The sequence below is a fragment of the Erpetoichthys calabaricus genome, chromosome 14 (genome assembly GCF_900747795.2).
Source record: "Erpetoichthys calabaricus chromosome 14, fErpCal1.3, whole genome shotgun sequence".
Classification (NCBI taxonomy): domain Eukaryota; kingdom Metazoa; phylum Chordata; class Cladistia; order Polypteriformes; family Polypteridae; genus Erpetoichthys; species Erpetoichthys calabaricus.
The window spans coordinates 62,635,261-62,649,922 of record NC_041407.2 but is presented as its reverse complement, the minus strand read 5'-3'; the positions used below and the strand labels follow the sequence as shown (position 1 = coordinate 62,649,922).

The 14,662-nt window shown below is 36.1% G+C and overlaps 1 protein-coding gene across 1 annotated transcript in view; it reads left to right on the top strand.

The window, feature by feature from the left end:
• nipal3 (NIPA like domain containing 3) overlaps positions 1 to 14,662 on the top strand; it is a 63,776-nt gene that overhangs the window by 16,279 nt on the left and 32,835 nt on the right. Inside the window, exons 2-3 of the mRNA XM_028819689.2 lie at positions 8,478 to 8,546; positions 11,919 to 12,090. Of these exons, the coding sequence (XP_028675522.2) occupies positions 8,478 to 8,546; positions 11,919 to 12,090 (241 nt within the window). The remainder of the gene's footprint in view (positions 1 to 8,477; positions 8,547 to 11,918; positions 12,091 to 14,662) is intronic.

Below are 14,662 nucleotides of genomic sequence, written 5' to 3'. Positions count from 1 at the left end.
TTTGAGCCTCGAGACAATCTTGTCTCGGAGGTCTACAGACAGTTCCTTTGACTTCATGCTTGGTTTGTGCTCTGACATGAACTGTCAACTGTGGGACCTTATATAGACAGGTGTGTGCCTTTCCAAATCATGTCCAATCAACTGAATTTACCACAGGTGGACTCCAATTAAGCTGCAGAAACATCTCAAGGATGATCAGGGGAAACAGGATGCACCTGAGCTCAATTTTGAGCTTCATGGCAAAAGCTGTGAATACTTATGTGCATGTGCTTTCTCAATTTTTTTATTTTTAATAAATTTTAAAAAATCTCAAGTAAACTTTTTTCACGTTGTCATTATGGGGTGTTGTGTGTAGAATTCTGAGGAAAAAAATGAATTTAATCCATTTTGGAATAAGGCTGTAACATAACAAAATGTGGAAAAAGTGATGCTCTGTGAATACTTTCTGGATGCACTGTATATATATATATATATATATATATATATATATATAATATATATATATAATTTATTTATATCCACAGCTTATGTATATATCTCTGTAGAGCAAAATCTACTAAAGTATTTTTGCTCAAAAGCTGCAGGCCTGTAGCGTTGTACAATGCTTACAAGAATGCTGAATTTCACATGGTCTGAGAGATACATTTTGAGTTATTTTCAGTTACACAGTCTCACAATCATCCACATAGACGCACACACACAGAAATGGACATCAATCTGAAAGTGGTCAAGTCATGTTCAGAGATTTCTAAATAGAAAATATCAGGGTGAAATCTGAAATCCCATCAAGTAAGTTTTGGGTTATGGCAATTCCACAGATAAAAGCAAGTATATAAAACCCCATTTTTACTTTTCAATTAAATTTAAATTAATTTTATCTAAGCAGTTCTCATTAATGCATTTTGTATTTTTTGATTTTTATTTATTATTTCTCATTTTTTTTACTTGAAATACTTCCAACACCAGATATTATAATTTTAAAACTAAAAAGCAAAAGGCAATTTTAATTTAAATTGTCCTTGAGTACAATACATAACGCCACTATCCTTATACTGTAAATCAGTGGCTCTCAAGTGCAGTCCTGGGTGGTATCTATTCCTAGACGTTTTCATTGCAAAAAGTTTGCTGTAATTTCCAAGATTCTGTATTTTTGTATGTATTTTTACTGAATGAAGTAAGAACGTGCCTTTATTAAATGGCTACAAATTAATTCTTTTTACTTTGTAATATATTGTTCTTTTTAACATTCTTGATATTTAATCCATTATTTACTAATAAACACACAAGTGGGTAACTCTAAAATAGATGTCATTTAGCTTTCAGTGTTTGAGCTTGTCATTAATTGCCAGAATTTGGGTACACTTCAGAGAACAACTCCAAAGAAAAAGTGAATTAAAAAATGACAGAACAGTTATTATACTCAGTAATATTGAATGCTTGGCTGTGTTTTTTATGTTTTTGTTATTTTAGCAACAAAATCTTTTATTTTTTATCCCCTTACCCTTTCATTTAATTTTCAAGGTTAGTATTCCTTTAAGTAATGGCCTAAGGCAGGGCTATTCAATTAGAAATTCAATTGGGCCAGATTTTCAAACCAAGAAATTTAGCTGGACCAGACATTTTCAGCAGCTGGTAAGGAGCAGTTAATAACAAATGTTATACCAACACGAATGTATTGGGAAAAAAAGTAATGTTTGTTCATTGTTTCCCTTTTAAAATAAAAAATAAACATTTTGGTCATATCTGACCTAGGTACATTTCAATGTGCATTAAAACAAAGTAGTGCATAGTATTAGAAATAACATTTGTTTCCCTTTTGAAATAACAAACATTTTCCACACATCTGACCCAGGCACATCTTAAAGTGCTTAAAATCAAAAAAGTGCACAGTATTAGCAATAACATTTGTTTAACTTTCAAAATAAAATATTTTGGTTATATATGACCCAGGCACATCACAACCCTAATTTAACAGACTAAAAAAGAACTATTAATGCTATCAAAGCTACCAGAGCATAAACCCATAACAAGTGATAACAGTAACTAACACACATGAATACAATGTCTACTGCACACTGAGGGAACATAGGTTCATTTTAAATCACCACATATGTGATTAGCAGTGCCTTTTTTGTGAACAAAAAGGTGGCGGTACACATATGTTGTGTTTGGATCAAGTTTGAGATACAGTGAAGGTATATAGAGGCCAAGAGCCCTAGTGCTACATGTTTTGTTTATTTAGTAAAAAAACATGTTTAAAATTTGAAATTGACAAATCAAGAATAATAATAGTAATTCTTTACATTTATATAGAGTGTGGCACCTGGCTGGGGTTCCTACCCAGCCGGGACGCCTGGGGAGACAGGAGGAGGGCTCATGCCTCCTCCAGACCACGAGGGGGCAACCGCCCTGGTTGTATTGGGGGCCACAGGTACAGGGCTTGGAAGCTCAACCCTGTAGGGGCCCGTGGTCACCGCCAGGGGGCGTCCCCATGCCTAGAGGACCCTGGACCCCAGCACTTCTGCCACACCAGGAAGTGCTGGGGGGAAGAAGAGAGGGAACACCCGGAGTGCTTCCAGGGAGACAGCCGGCACTTCCGCCACACTGGGGCGTGTTGGTGGAAGATAGCCGGTGCACTCCTGGAGTACATCCGGGTATGGATAAAAGGGGCCGTCTCCCTTCATTCGAGGCTGGAGTCGGGTGGAACCAGGACGAGGTCAAAGAGAGAGAGAAGGAGGCGGTCCGAAGAAGAGGCAGTGTGGTTGGCCTGGACTTTGGGGAAGATTGGGGTTTGTGGAGCACTTTTGGACATTGTAAATAATAATAATAGTGTAAATAAACGTGTGGTGGTGCAAAAGAACATGTCTGCCTGTCTGTGTCCAGGGCTCATTCCACAAGAGCTTTATTCACTACTCAAAGCAATGCAAACTCCATGCAAGGGGGATCCAGGACGTGAACCCAGCATCTCCTTATTGCGAGGCGGCAGCACTACTATTACTCCACCTGCTTAGTTGTTCTGTACTGCATAATATTCTGTTTGATAATTTAAAATTACAAATGCAGAATTTCCTAGATCGAAGAATATTAAGTGCAGGTTAATAACAAGATCTCCATTCTACAAAAAAGTTATAATGTAGTCTCATAAAGCAATCAATGCTTACTTCGAGTCTTAAAGAAAATTCCATACTTTTGTTTTTGCATGTTTTCATTAAATGCAGTCTTTCTAATTCATTCTTTGCTTTTAGTGTCAATGACTGACTGTCATCCTTGTAACAGCCATGAATCCACAGGATCGAAGTGTGTGAGTGGAGGGCCAACCAATTGTATGAAGAAAAGTGCGGGGACAGTGATTGTCAGTAACAAAGCTCTCATTGGAGTAACAATTAGATTAATTTGCAAAAACCCACGTTCACACTCACTTGATGAAACTGGAATACATTTAAGCCCACAATTCATTATAGATTATAGAATCGTTTAATATGTAGTTGAAAAAAAAATGCTGTATCATAGACTGCTACCACCACTTGTTAGACACGCTGCCTTGTGAGTTGAATGTTGCTAGGCTATGTGGAGTGTTGCCTTCATGGTCTGTACTGCTGTAGAAATTTATATAGAAGGCTCACGAAATGAGATATTCTCATTTTTTCTCTGCATTTCTAGCGGGGCCATGGCCTAGGCCACTTAGAGGTTGCTCCTAGACTGCATGTGGCCTACTGTTCACCATTTGAATAGGCCAGGCTTAAGGGTTTCATTGTAATACCCAGTAATAGATGACATGCCTGTAGCATCTACTCATACTTGCCTCAGGAGAATTTTGAGTTTCTGGTTAATCTCTGCCTGCATACTTTTGGAATATAGGAAAAAAGCAGGATCATTACCAAAGCTCATGCAAACTGTAACACTCTTTATTTGTTTTAATTCGTATATGCATTGTGTTAAAAAATAAGGACCGCCTTAGCAGGTATTTTGATGGAACTATTTTTACGAAAAGGAAATACTGATGCATTATATACTTAAGCATTTCTCGTAATGACTTTACGAGAAGCCTTCTGTATCAACTGGTTAGTTAGTTTATATGAAGTACCCTGGTAGTTATTATCTGAGAATACTCGAGTTACCCTTTTGGTTTGCTATTATGAAGCAAAACAAGATAGGTATATTCAAATTATGTGGTGGCGCCAAGTATCCAAGATTTAATAGGCATGTTTAAAAAGGAAAAATTGCAGCTTCCCAGGGCTAAATAGCTGTGTGTCATGCTTAGGTTCAATAGACCTTAAACATAGTTTAAAACCTGAGTCAAAAGTGTTTGCTTTGTAGTATGCACTGTTCAGTAAGAACATGATGTCTTAGAAGCAGCATTATCGAGATAAACATACAACAAATAAAAAAGTTAATTGAAAGAACATTTCAAAACCTTTACATTATAGCAAAGTATCAAACCCCTAGTCTTTTAAATTATCACACCTGGCATTAAACATTTTAATTATAAAAAAATTAAAAGTTACATGAATCTTTTTATTAGCAGCCCTGCCTTAGACTGCTTTGTGAGTTTTGCACACTATTTAGTATGACTCTTATTTTATATGACTGAAGGAAGTTGGATTAATTTTCTTTTTTTGAAACTTTACAATATCACTAAATATCACAGTTGATGGCACTAAGAAGCTCTGCACACTCTCTGAAATATTATGTTTCTGAGTGATATTCTTTCAAAGATTTGTATGAAAAGAAAAATAAATCTACTCTTGTAACCTTAGTCAGACAAAATGTAATAGAGTGTACCTGACAACCAGATTTCCATTCATGCATTTAATGGACCTACTTTATCAGGGGTTCTGTTTGAGCCAGAGTCTACCATGGCTATAGCAGGTGATGGTCATGCAGAAAAAAATTTGGAAAAGAGCAGGATACATTAATTACTACACTGTTTACAAGAACTTAAAAAAAAAACACCACAGCAAATAAGAAGGTGTCCTAAAGAGGAATTATTTATCCACATCCATTGACATCAGTGTGCTCATGGCTACTATAATAAAGTCACTGTGAAAGAAAAAATGCACTTAGGAATATTAGTCAATTTGTGTGAATAAAAACACAAATCTTTGTTAAATTCATAGTAAAATGACTGTTTCTGCATTTTCTGGTTTAATCCTGACACAAAAGATAACATGTTCAGCTAAACTCAAAGCTTATTTACAGGTTGAAATTGTCAGTTGTCTTATGGTTAATAGATTGATTGCAACATAAAGACAGAAGGCACAGTGACAGTCCAGTAGACTTTGCTGTTCTCAGGGATCAGTAGCTGTTATATTCTAGCCAACATTTAGCTCATGACCAGCTTTCTTTTCCTGTTGAGCATATAGACTGTCACTAGCTGCCAAACATGTAGCTTTGAAATCTCAACCTTTTATGAAGGGACAAAGTTAGAATCTTAAGTAAGAGAAATTAATTTCTTGAGCCCAAAATTCTTTACCAAGAAAAACATTTATTTCTTTTGTCTGAAAGTCTTTCTTTTACTTTTTAGATTAAGTACTGATAAGATATTTATGTATGCTTGGCTCTTAAGTAGCTTTGCATCTAGTGAATGACCAAACAGCTATACTACAGGAAAGCATCCACAGCTACCACACTGGGTGACATACAGTATTGAAAACCAAGACGACTGCATCTATCATAAGCCAGGTTTCCATCCAAGGAGTTTTTGCGAAAAAATATTTAGCGCTTCAAATTTTTTTACCGATATAGCTGATGGAAATGCTAATTATCGATAAAATGTTGTACATGTCGACATAATATTTTTCCGTTTAACTTTAGCACACAAATTCCATATCGATACTTCAGATGTCGCAAAAACTACATTGGAAACACTTTTTGTCGGAAAAAAGGGCTTTAGCGCAAATAAATGTGTCACATTTTCATCACGTGCAATCAAAACGAGAATGGCAGAGCGGTTCTCATGGTCTGATGAAGAGAGTTATTTTTTGATTAAACGTCGTTATTTTGTATTAATTCAAATTTCAGTTTTAATTAAAAACCTTAAGGGAAGCAGGTTAATTCAGTTGTTATCGCACTGAGAAGGGATGTTGAAAGGTAGGCTCACCTGTACAGATCCGATGCTGCAAACACAGCTGCATCATGGGCACTTCCAGGAGTGCCAACGCAAATGTCTCGTATCATGCACCTGTCATCAACAAGGGCCTGGAGAACAATAGATGGCCACCCTTTGCGATTAATGTAATCGCGGTAGCCTTCCGTCGGGGGAAGAATAGGCACATGCGTGCCATCCAGCGCACCGTAAATCTGTGGCACAAGATGCACCAAGGATTGCGGTATGCAATTTCATTGGCCTCCGCTACAGTCGGAAGTCTGATATAACGCCGCATTAATTTTTCTTTAATAGCAGTGCACACAGCATATACACATCGATGGATGGTAGTTTTACTAACCCCGAAAGTTTCTCCAACTACTCTATACTCGGCGCAGGTTGCCAGCTTGTAAAGGGCGGGTTGGAACCGGTGGTCGGTGGCAACCTGTGATGGGCGCAACATCAGGACTGATGAATCCACACAACATCTCAAACGTCGACCGTGTCATTATAAAATGTTGCAGCCAGAGATTTTCTGTTAAGTGTCTCTCCACCACCTCCTCCCAAAAGGTCTTATTCCGTCGTCTCTCCCATACCCGTGGGTTTCGTCGCACTGGGGTACTTTCTTCGAGCTCTAGGGCTATCAGACAAGCAACTGCTTCATTCAGCTGTCGTCTTCGGATATTATGTACAATTCCAATTATTTGTGAAACTGAAATAACAGTAAGCTGGCAAATTTCAAAAAACTGTCTGAATAATCTCTCCATTTCTTTGTTTCTTTGTTTAGTGGAGGGGGTGTAACGTGGAAAACAAAAGGTAGATAATTTGCGACATACACAAAATTATGTATGGAAACGGCTCAAGGGCAGAGTTTTTTCGCGATACAACAAAAGTTATGCGACAGTTCGTTTTGGGGGGGGATGACGTCATCACGCACACCATTTTATCGATAAAAAGCCAGTTTGATGGAAACAGGCTGGAGACAGCAAATTTCGCACATTTTTTTTACGTATATTCTGTTTGTTGATAACAAAACGTTGCAAAAAACTGGATGGAAACTTAGCTATAGATGCAACTAAAAGACAAAAATGTAAATGAAAATAAATCTAAAATAAACCTGATCATTAAGAATACACAAAAATAATGCAACATGACTTAAAAATCATGACGTGTGACTTCACCAACACCAATGACCAAAAATATCTTGCATTTTATTTCAGTGCACACATTAATTTAAGTGCTGTAAAGAAGAAAAAACATGTTGCAGTGTTACATACTATAAGGTTTTGCATAAATATTAACAAAGATTTCAGATAATATAATTTTGTAATGTAAAGCATTTAGGGAAATGGACTGAATTTATTGTTGTGTTTGATGAATGTATATTTCGTCTGTAAGTTTATTACATTTTTCTTGCAGAAAGGCATTAACACCTTTAAGGCATTATTAACAGCTGCACCGACCTATTAGGCTGAGAAAGACTCAATCACTTTTCAAAAAGGTGTATACATCTTAGCATATGTATTGTGCTAAGGAGACTTAACCTAATATTCTCAAACCTGCTTAATCCAGTCCAATTCTGAATCATGAATAGCCACAGCCAGTCCAACAGACATAAGCTCAAGGTAGGAACTATCTTGGGCAGGGCACTAATCCATCATGGGGCCTGTTAGAAGGCATGTTTCTTATAAATAAACTCAAATCTTGATAATTTTCAAGAATCTCCATAAATTATATTCATCAAGAGTTGCAAAAGGTAAAAGAGACATCCCATTTTTAATTTAAGTAATGGAAAATGGTTTGAGAAACCATTTATTTTGAAGATAAAGGATTAAAGCCTCTGTAGAAGTTAAACATCATAGACTATATATTTACTTAAACAGTGGTGATCCCATCATGAATTTCCACAGAAAATAAATGTATCCCACAGTTGTAAAAAAAAAATTCACATTAAAAGTACTGAACTTAGTAATTTAATAGAGAGTAATGTTTCTAATTAAGAAGTTGTTTGGAAATAAAACATGCAACTACTTTGGCCCCTAGAACAAAGTTTAAGGACCCCTGCACTATAGTATTTGCTTTCTGGTTGGCCAGAGTCCAGAAGTACTCTACTGTCCAAAACAGTGTTTTCTGGTTAGCTGATTAAAATTCACTGGCTATTTATTACAAATTGCAGTGATTTTTACTTGACACATGGCCTATACTGTATAGTTATTGATGTGTATTCTTTAGCAATCAGGCCCAAGTATGTCTCTACACTGACACATTTTCATTTACATAAAGGTGTAGCTTAAATTTAAACTCTTTATACATTGGCTCTCTATCAGTACATTTGCCTGTCCATGTATTGTTCTGTATAATGTTTTTACCACCATTTTCTTCATCATTTCAGGATAATCTAATTGGAACTTTGCTGGCTATATTTGGAAATCTTCTCATCAGTGTTTCTCTCAGTGTGCAGGTAAGCCACCCTTGAACAGTTGCAGCACTTGATCCACTACAGAGTATTTAACTAACTTAATGTTCAACCATTTACTATTCTTAGACATTCATTTCTTTTCATAGCAGTTAAAAAATGCCTTTAAAATTAAATACAGATTTTATTTTTTGAGTTACTTTTATAATGTCATAATGAAAACACAGTTCTTACAGATCCTTCCAAATCCATTTTAAAATGTAAAAATGAGTGAATCTGTAAGAATTCTCCTGTTTTTATTTGACACCGCTATTTTGTAAGTACACCCTATGAAAATGTGTGTTTTCTTTATCATATTTTTATTGTTTGATGCTTGAACTTCATTTCAACAAAATTGATTGTTTTTATATTAAAAAAAAACAAAGAAAATTAGTCCTTGAGCAATCGTTTGCTCTACAAAAATGTCATGAATGTAGAAAAACGTTTCAAGCTCCAGTGTTGCCCCATTTTGCAGAAATAACTTCTAGGTGTTTCTTGTAATTGTCTGCCAGTTTCCTACACTGACTTCCCAATCTTCCTTGCAGAACTCTTTTTGTCAATTGTATGATGTTTGAGGGCTTTCTTTCAGGTACTTTCCACTTCAATACCACATTCTTTCAATGGGGTTGAGATCTGGGCAATTTCATAACACGGCATCTCTTCTTTTTGAGCCATTATTTAGTGGAACTGCATAAGTATTTTAGATTGATTTCTTGTTGAAAGAGCCACTTGTAATTCTTCACCTTTTTGACAGATAGCCTCGCATTCTTCTTAATTACTCCCTGCCACAATGTGGAATTCTTAAATAAACTCTATAATGCCAAGTTAGACACAATTTGAGACAGAAAAGCAGTTCCAAACCATAATACTTTCACTAGCAAGTTTTACAGTCTTTTAATCATAGGCAGTTTTTGGTTTTTGTTGAATATGAAATCTATTATGATGGCCAAACAGTATTTTATAATTAGATATTAGTGAAATATTGATCAAATACCTTTTTTATACAAAATGTTTAAAAGACAAACCTTTACATCGGGTAAACTTACCTTTTCACATCACTACCCATATACAGTAAAGGTGATTCACTATCTAGCAAGGTAGGAAAAAACCCTGGGCAGGGCTTTGTACATCACAGAACAAATGCACACACACACACACACCAAACACACACTAGGGCCAATTTAGCATAGCCAATTCACCTAACCCATGTGTTTTTGGAACCCTAGCCTCCTCACTGTGAGGTAGCAGCACTGCTTCTGTGCCACTACGCTGTCCATACACCAATGTATTTATTGTTAAGAATTTGAAAGAACAACTTGTAATGGATAGACATGTCCATAACATAGTTTCATTCATGGAAAATGTAGCACTGGACAGGGGTAAGGCCCATCGAAAAAATAATACACACTGGCAGTAATAATTCAAGTTGTCACAGCAATACAGTAGCACTAGCATATCAAGGGGTAATAAGCATGATCACTATACCAAATGCTCCTTCAAGAGATTTTGGGCTACCTCAGAAAAAGAGAAGAAAAAGCTGTAGTCTGAATGTCTTGGTCCTTGATTTCTGATTGTTCTCTCTTTATAGTGTTCATATTTTTAATGGTCCTCCTGCATGGTCTGCTGTATGTATTGTGCCTCTTTCCCTAGATTACCAGGCTTTGTCCTTACTGAAGCTCCTGATGGCCATCTTTACAGAGCTGGATTTAATTTTATATTGACTTCTTAATTGTTTATAATCTGATTGCATATGCTTTTTTTCATTACTGGTTGCTTAAAAATGTTTTGAAAAAGTGCAACCTGGTCTCATTTATTTCATCCTGAGAACATGTTCTCCTCTCTGTTGTCTAAGATATATTCTGTTCTAATGCCAACCCTCTGAGGCCTCTTGCACCTTCAGCAAAGAGATGGGTTGTCTCCCCTTTAGTGTCCAGTTAAAACACTGCAAGATTCCTAGGTTGTATGGGATTTTTGCTTTTAGGGACTTGTGGGCCCTGTGCTTTTCCAGTGCCAACTTTTTTTTGTTTGGTAACCCATTTCTGATGATAGTGTAATGAGCACTAATAAATTCAAGATTTTGTATTAAAGTATATTAATGAAAATATAGCATTCAAGGGCAGAGTTATATTAAAATTATGTCTTAAGTTATATCATCTACAATGAAATATATACAAATGAGTATCCGAAGAACATATATACAATAATGTGAAGGGAGTCTTAAGTAATGGCAAAGAATGTTATTGGATATTGGACATGTTGTTGAACTAACCATGAGGTATGTTATATTAAATATGCCAAATAGGTTGGCTTGTTATACAACTGATGGTAAAAGATGATATGTGGAGAGAGTCGTTGTCTTTCTTCTGGTAGATTCAAGAATAAAAAAATGTTACTCTTGCTTCCTTTGCAATGATGGTGAGATATTGGGGGAATATATTCTTGGCTCCATTACTATCAAGCATAATGGTCTCTTCAGCATGTTTCAAGCAATTCAAAGTCACTGTATATATTTTTTTTTTTATTTATTTATTTTTTCTTGTTCAATTAACATTTCTGTTTATTTCACATTTTGCAGTTCAGTTTATTTCGTAGCTTTGTGCCCCTTCTGTACTGCTTTTCTTCATCTGCACTTATTAACAAAATTTCAACAAATAAACATTTCATGTTCTCTGTACTCATCCTCTATTCCATCTGCATTAACACATACAATCTATTTTCCCATGCCTTTGTTGAAGAGATCCAGTGTCAGCTTACATTGGAGATGTATACCCTTCTTTAGTGACAGAGGTTTTAAACCATATTGTAATAGTCTGTACTAACTAACAACATTTGTCCTTGTAGAAATGTCTTCTCTTTCTATCTCTTTCTGCCAATTTAATGGCCATTTTCTGGGTTCACACCTAGTCAAAGGAAGTATTACCAGTTTAAAATCACCAGCTTCCTGTCTTTGTAAACAGAGTCTTGTACATATTACCACAGTATCGATAAACTCCAGAATCCCCCCTCCCTCTGCATTCTTTTCTGTTCTCCTTGTGTTATTTTAGTTTCCAGGGCACAGTCCAAAGACATATCGCTAGATTATTTATCAAACTTAAGTTGGCCTGGTTTCAGCATTGTACACTCTGCTGCTTGGATAGATTTCAACTCCATACTATCCTGACAGGAAAAAGCAGTTATTAAAATGAAAGGGGAGATGCCAGCTGTGTGAATATTTGAACTTCCAAAGATTTTAATCTAATATAGTTGTCCAGTTTATTACTATGAGCATAGTAGGTTAACAGTCAAGCTAGGCCCTGATATTTCTAAGTAACTTAAACATATATATATATATATATACCTACTAGTAAAGTAAATTAGTTTTTGTGTTTTTTCCTTCAGAAATACAGCCATGTCAGGTTAGCTGGCTCAAAGGACTCACGAGCTTATTATTGTACCAAAACCTGGTGGTGTGGACTCTTCCTGATGTTGGCTGGAGAACTAGGAGTTTTCAGTTCCTATGCCTTTGCACCCTTGTCCTTGATTACACCACTCAGTGCCGTTTCCACAATAGGTATTGTATTGTGTTTGTATTTTTGTATGTAACTGTTGAATTTTACATTATAATTCCTGTCTTATTTTTAAGAAAAATGTTGATTTTCTTCCTTTACTATAGTCATTCCAGCCGGCTTCATAGACTTGCATGCTGGAAACTTGTATCTATTTGACACCAAATACCTATATATACATCCATGTATGCCAAATAGTTGACTTGCACTCCATTATTTTTGTCAAGGCTACTATGCACTTTTTCTTAATATACCATTTCATTCCAAGGATGATGACAACACCTCTCCTCAATTTTACATCTAAAGCACTGCAGTTCTATCCCATTGATTCAAGATACCATTAGTCTACTAGATCTAATGGAATGGACATGTTTTGTAAATCACTGAGTACTTGGTGTTTTATGTGCTTTGAAACAAAATTCAAACACATTTTTTTAAAACTAATTTATAACTGAAAACTATTACTTTGTTTCATTTAATGAAGGGTGGAATGCATATTATGATGAACAGTCCTTATTTTAAAATACAAAGTTGATTTAAATCATTAGGAAATGTATGGTCTTTTTAGGTCTACCATTTGTATATACAGTAATCCCTCACCTATCGCGGGGGTTACGTTCCAGAGCCCCCCCGCGATAGGTGAAATCCGCGAAGTAGCGACCTATATTTATTTTATTATTTATACATATTTTAAGGCTTTATAAACCCTTCCCACACTCTTATAAACCTTTCTCACTCTCTTGTTAACCTTTCCCACACTCTTATAAACACTTCCTATGCTCTTAAACACTTTCTACATTCTTAAACACCTCAGACCAACACTGCACACTGCCTGCACGCAGCGATCAGACGTCAATGTGTCTGCACTCGCTTTGTGAAGGGGGGCAGCTGAACTCACGCTGAGCAGAAATGGACTTTGTGCTGCTTCTGCCAAAATGCCTGCTTGTCGCTCTGCTCGAGGAGTGTGTGTGTGGGTGTGTGAGAGCTGAACGCACCTTCGCTCAAACCCCCCCCCCCCCCCCTCCCCGGAAGCGCAATAGGCTCCTGCCACTTCGCATTGTCAAGGGGGTGGGGAGCTGAATGAACGCTAAGGAGAAGTGGACTTTGTGCTGGCTTTGTGCTGCTTGTCGCTCTGCGTGTCAATAATTTAAAAGCCTGTACAATCAGGCTTTTAGGTGTACATCACCAATTTTCCTGTCTCACTGTCTTGTCTTGCGTGAAGTTAAAATGTTTTATAATAGTGAGATGTTACTCATATCCTTAGCCCGACATCCACATATCATATGTGTTAACAAAGTGTGTTTTATAAGTTTACATGTGTTTAAAGCATGTGGGATGGGTATTTTAAGGCTTAAACTAAAAAAATGTTTATTTATATGGTCTTTCTATATCACGGATTTTCTCCTGTTGCTGATGGGTCTGGAACATAACTTCCGCGATAGGCGGGCAATCACTTGTATTTAAAAATCCGCGAAGTCGTGAATCCGCGAAAAGTGAACCGCGAAGTAGCGAGGGATTACTGTATATGGACACTATATATATATATATATATATATATATATATATATATATATATATATATATATATATATATATATATATATATATATATAATATACTATTATCTTAACACTAATAGTAAAACATTATGTATTATCCTATTAGGATAAAGCTTTTTAATAAATAGGAATTTCTATTAGCCAGATAAACTGCAGGCATGCAGTATCAATCAAAACGGTAGACATGCAATATCAACCAATTTTTTTCTTTTTTTTTTCAGTGAATTTGGTTTTATCAGTCAGTTCATAAATTGCACACATGCTTTGCATTTTAAAGAATGTGATATCTAAACTATAAAGCAAGTCCAAGCTATTAAATAATAGATTTAAATAGGTGATTTTAAAGATGGAGAGAATTTACAGAGTATGGAATATGAGAAGTCATTTCACATCTGTTTGATTTTCCTGGCCAGTTATTCCATACAGTATTTGTGCCTGTACAAAAGGTAGAATCCAGACAATTTCTAGCAGTTACACATATATACAGGCACTTGGCAGGATTCAAATGAGGGGCTTTGTCCAAGCTGTAATGTTTTAAAAGGGCTTATCATGCTGGTAAATCTCATGCCAGCAAAGATGACGACGAGGAACGATTACCATATGCACACACAATTAATTAGTCATGTTATATTTAGTGATGACCCTCTGGGATCTACTGTCATACCACAAACCTTGATTTCCAGGGTTTTGGTGATGTATACTTTTTAACAGCAGTCTTCACCAGGCCTTTTATGAATCCAAAGAATGCAGGGACCTTCAGAAATTAACTTGATGTTATTTTTTAAGAAATTAGCTGGATAGTATGTTGACCTTTGTTGGACAGAATGGCCTCTTTCCATCAAAAAGTTTCTAATGTTCTAAAGTCCAACAGCCCCCTAGTCAGGTGGCCAAGTCAGAGCTTCACAGGGCTTTTACCAGAAGATGTTAGTAAAGAATCTATGACGACTTGTATCCTGTGTTTATGGGTCAGCATTCGTGACTGCTCTTATTATTTATCTTGCTGATTCTTTCATTCATT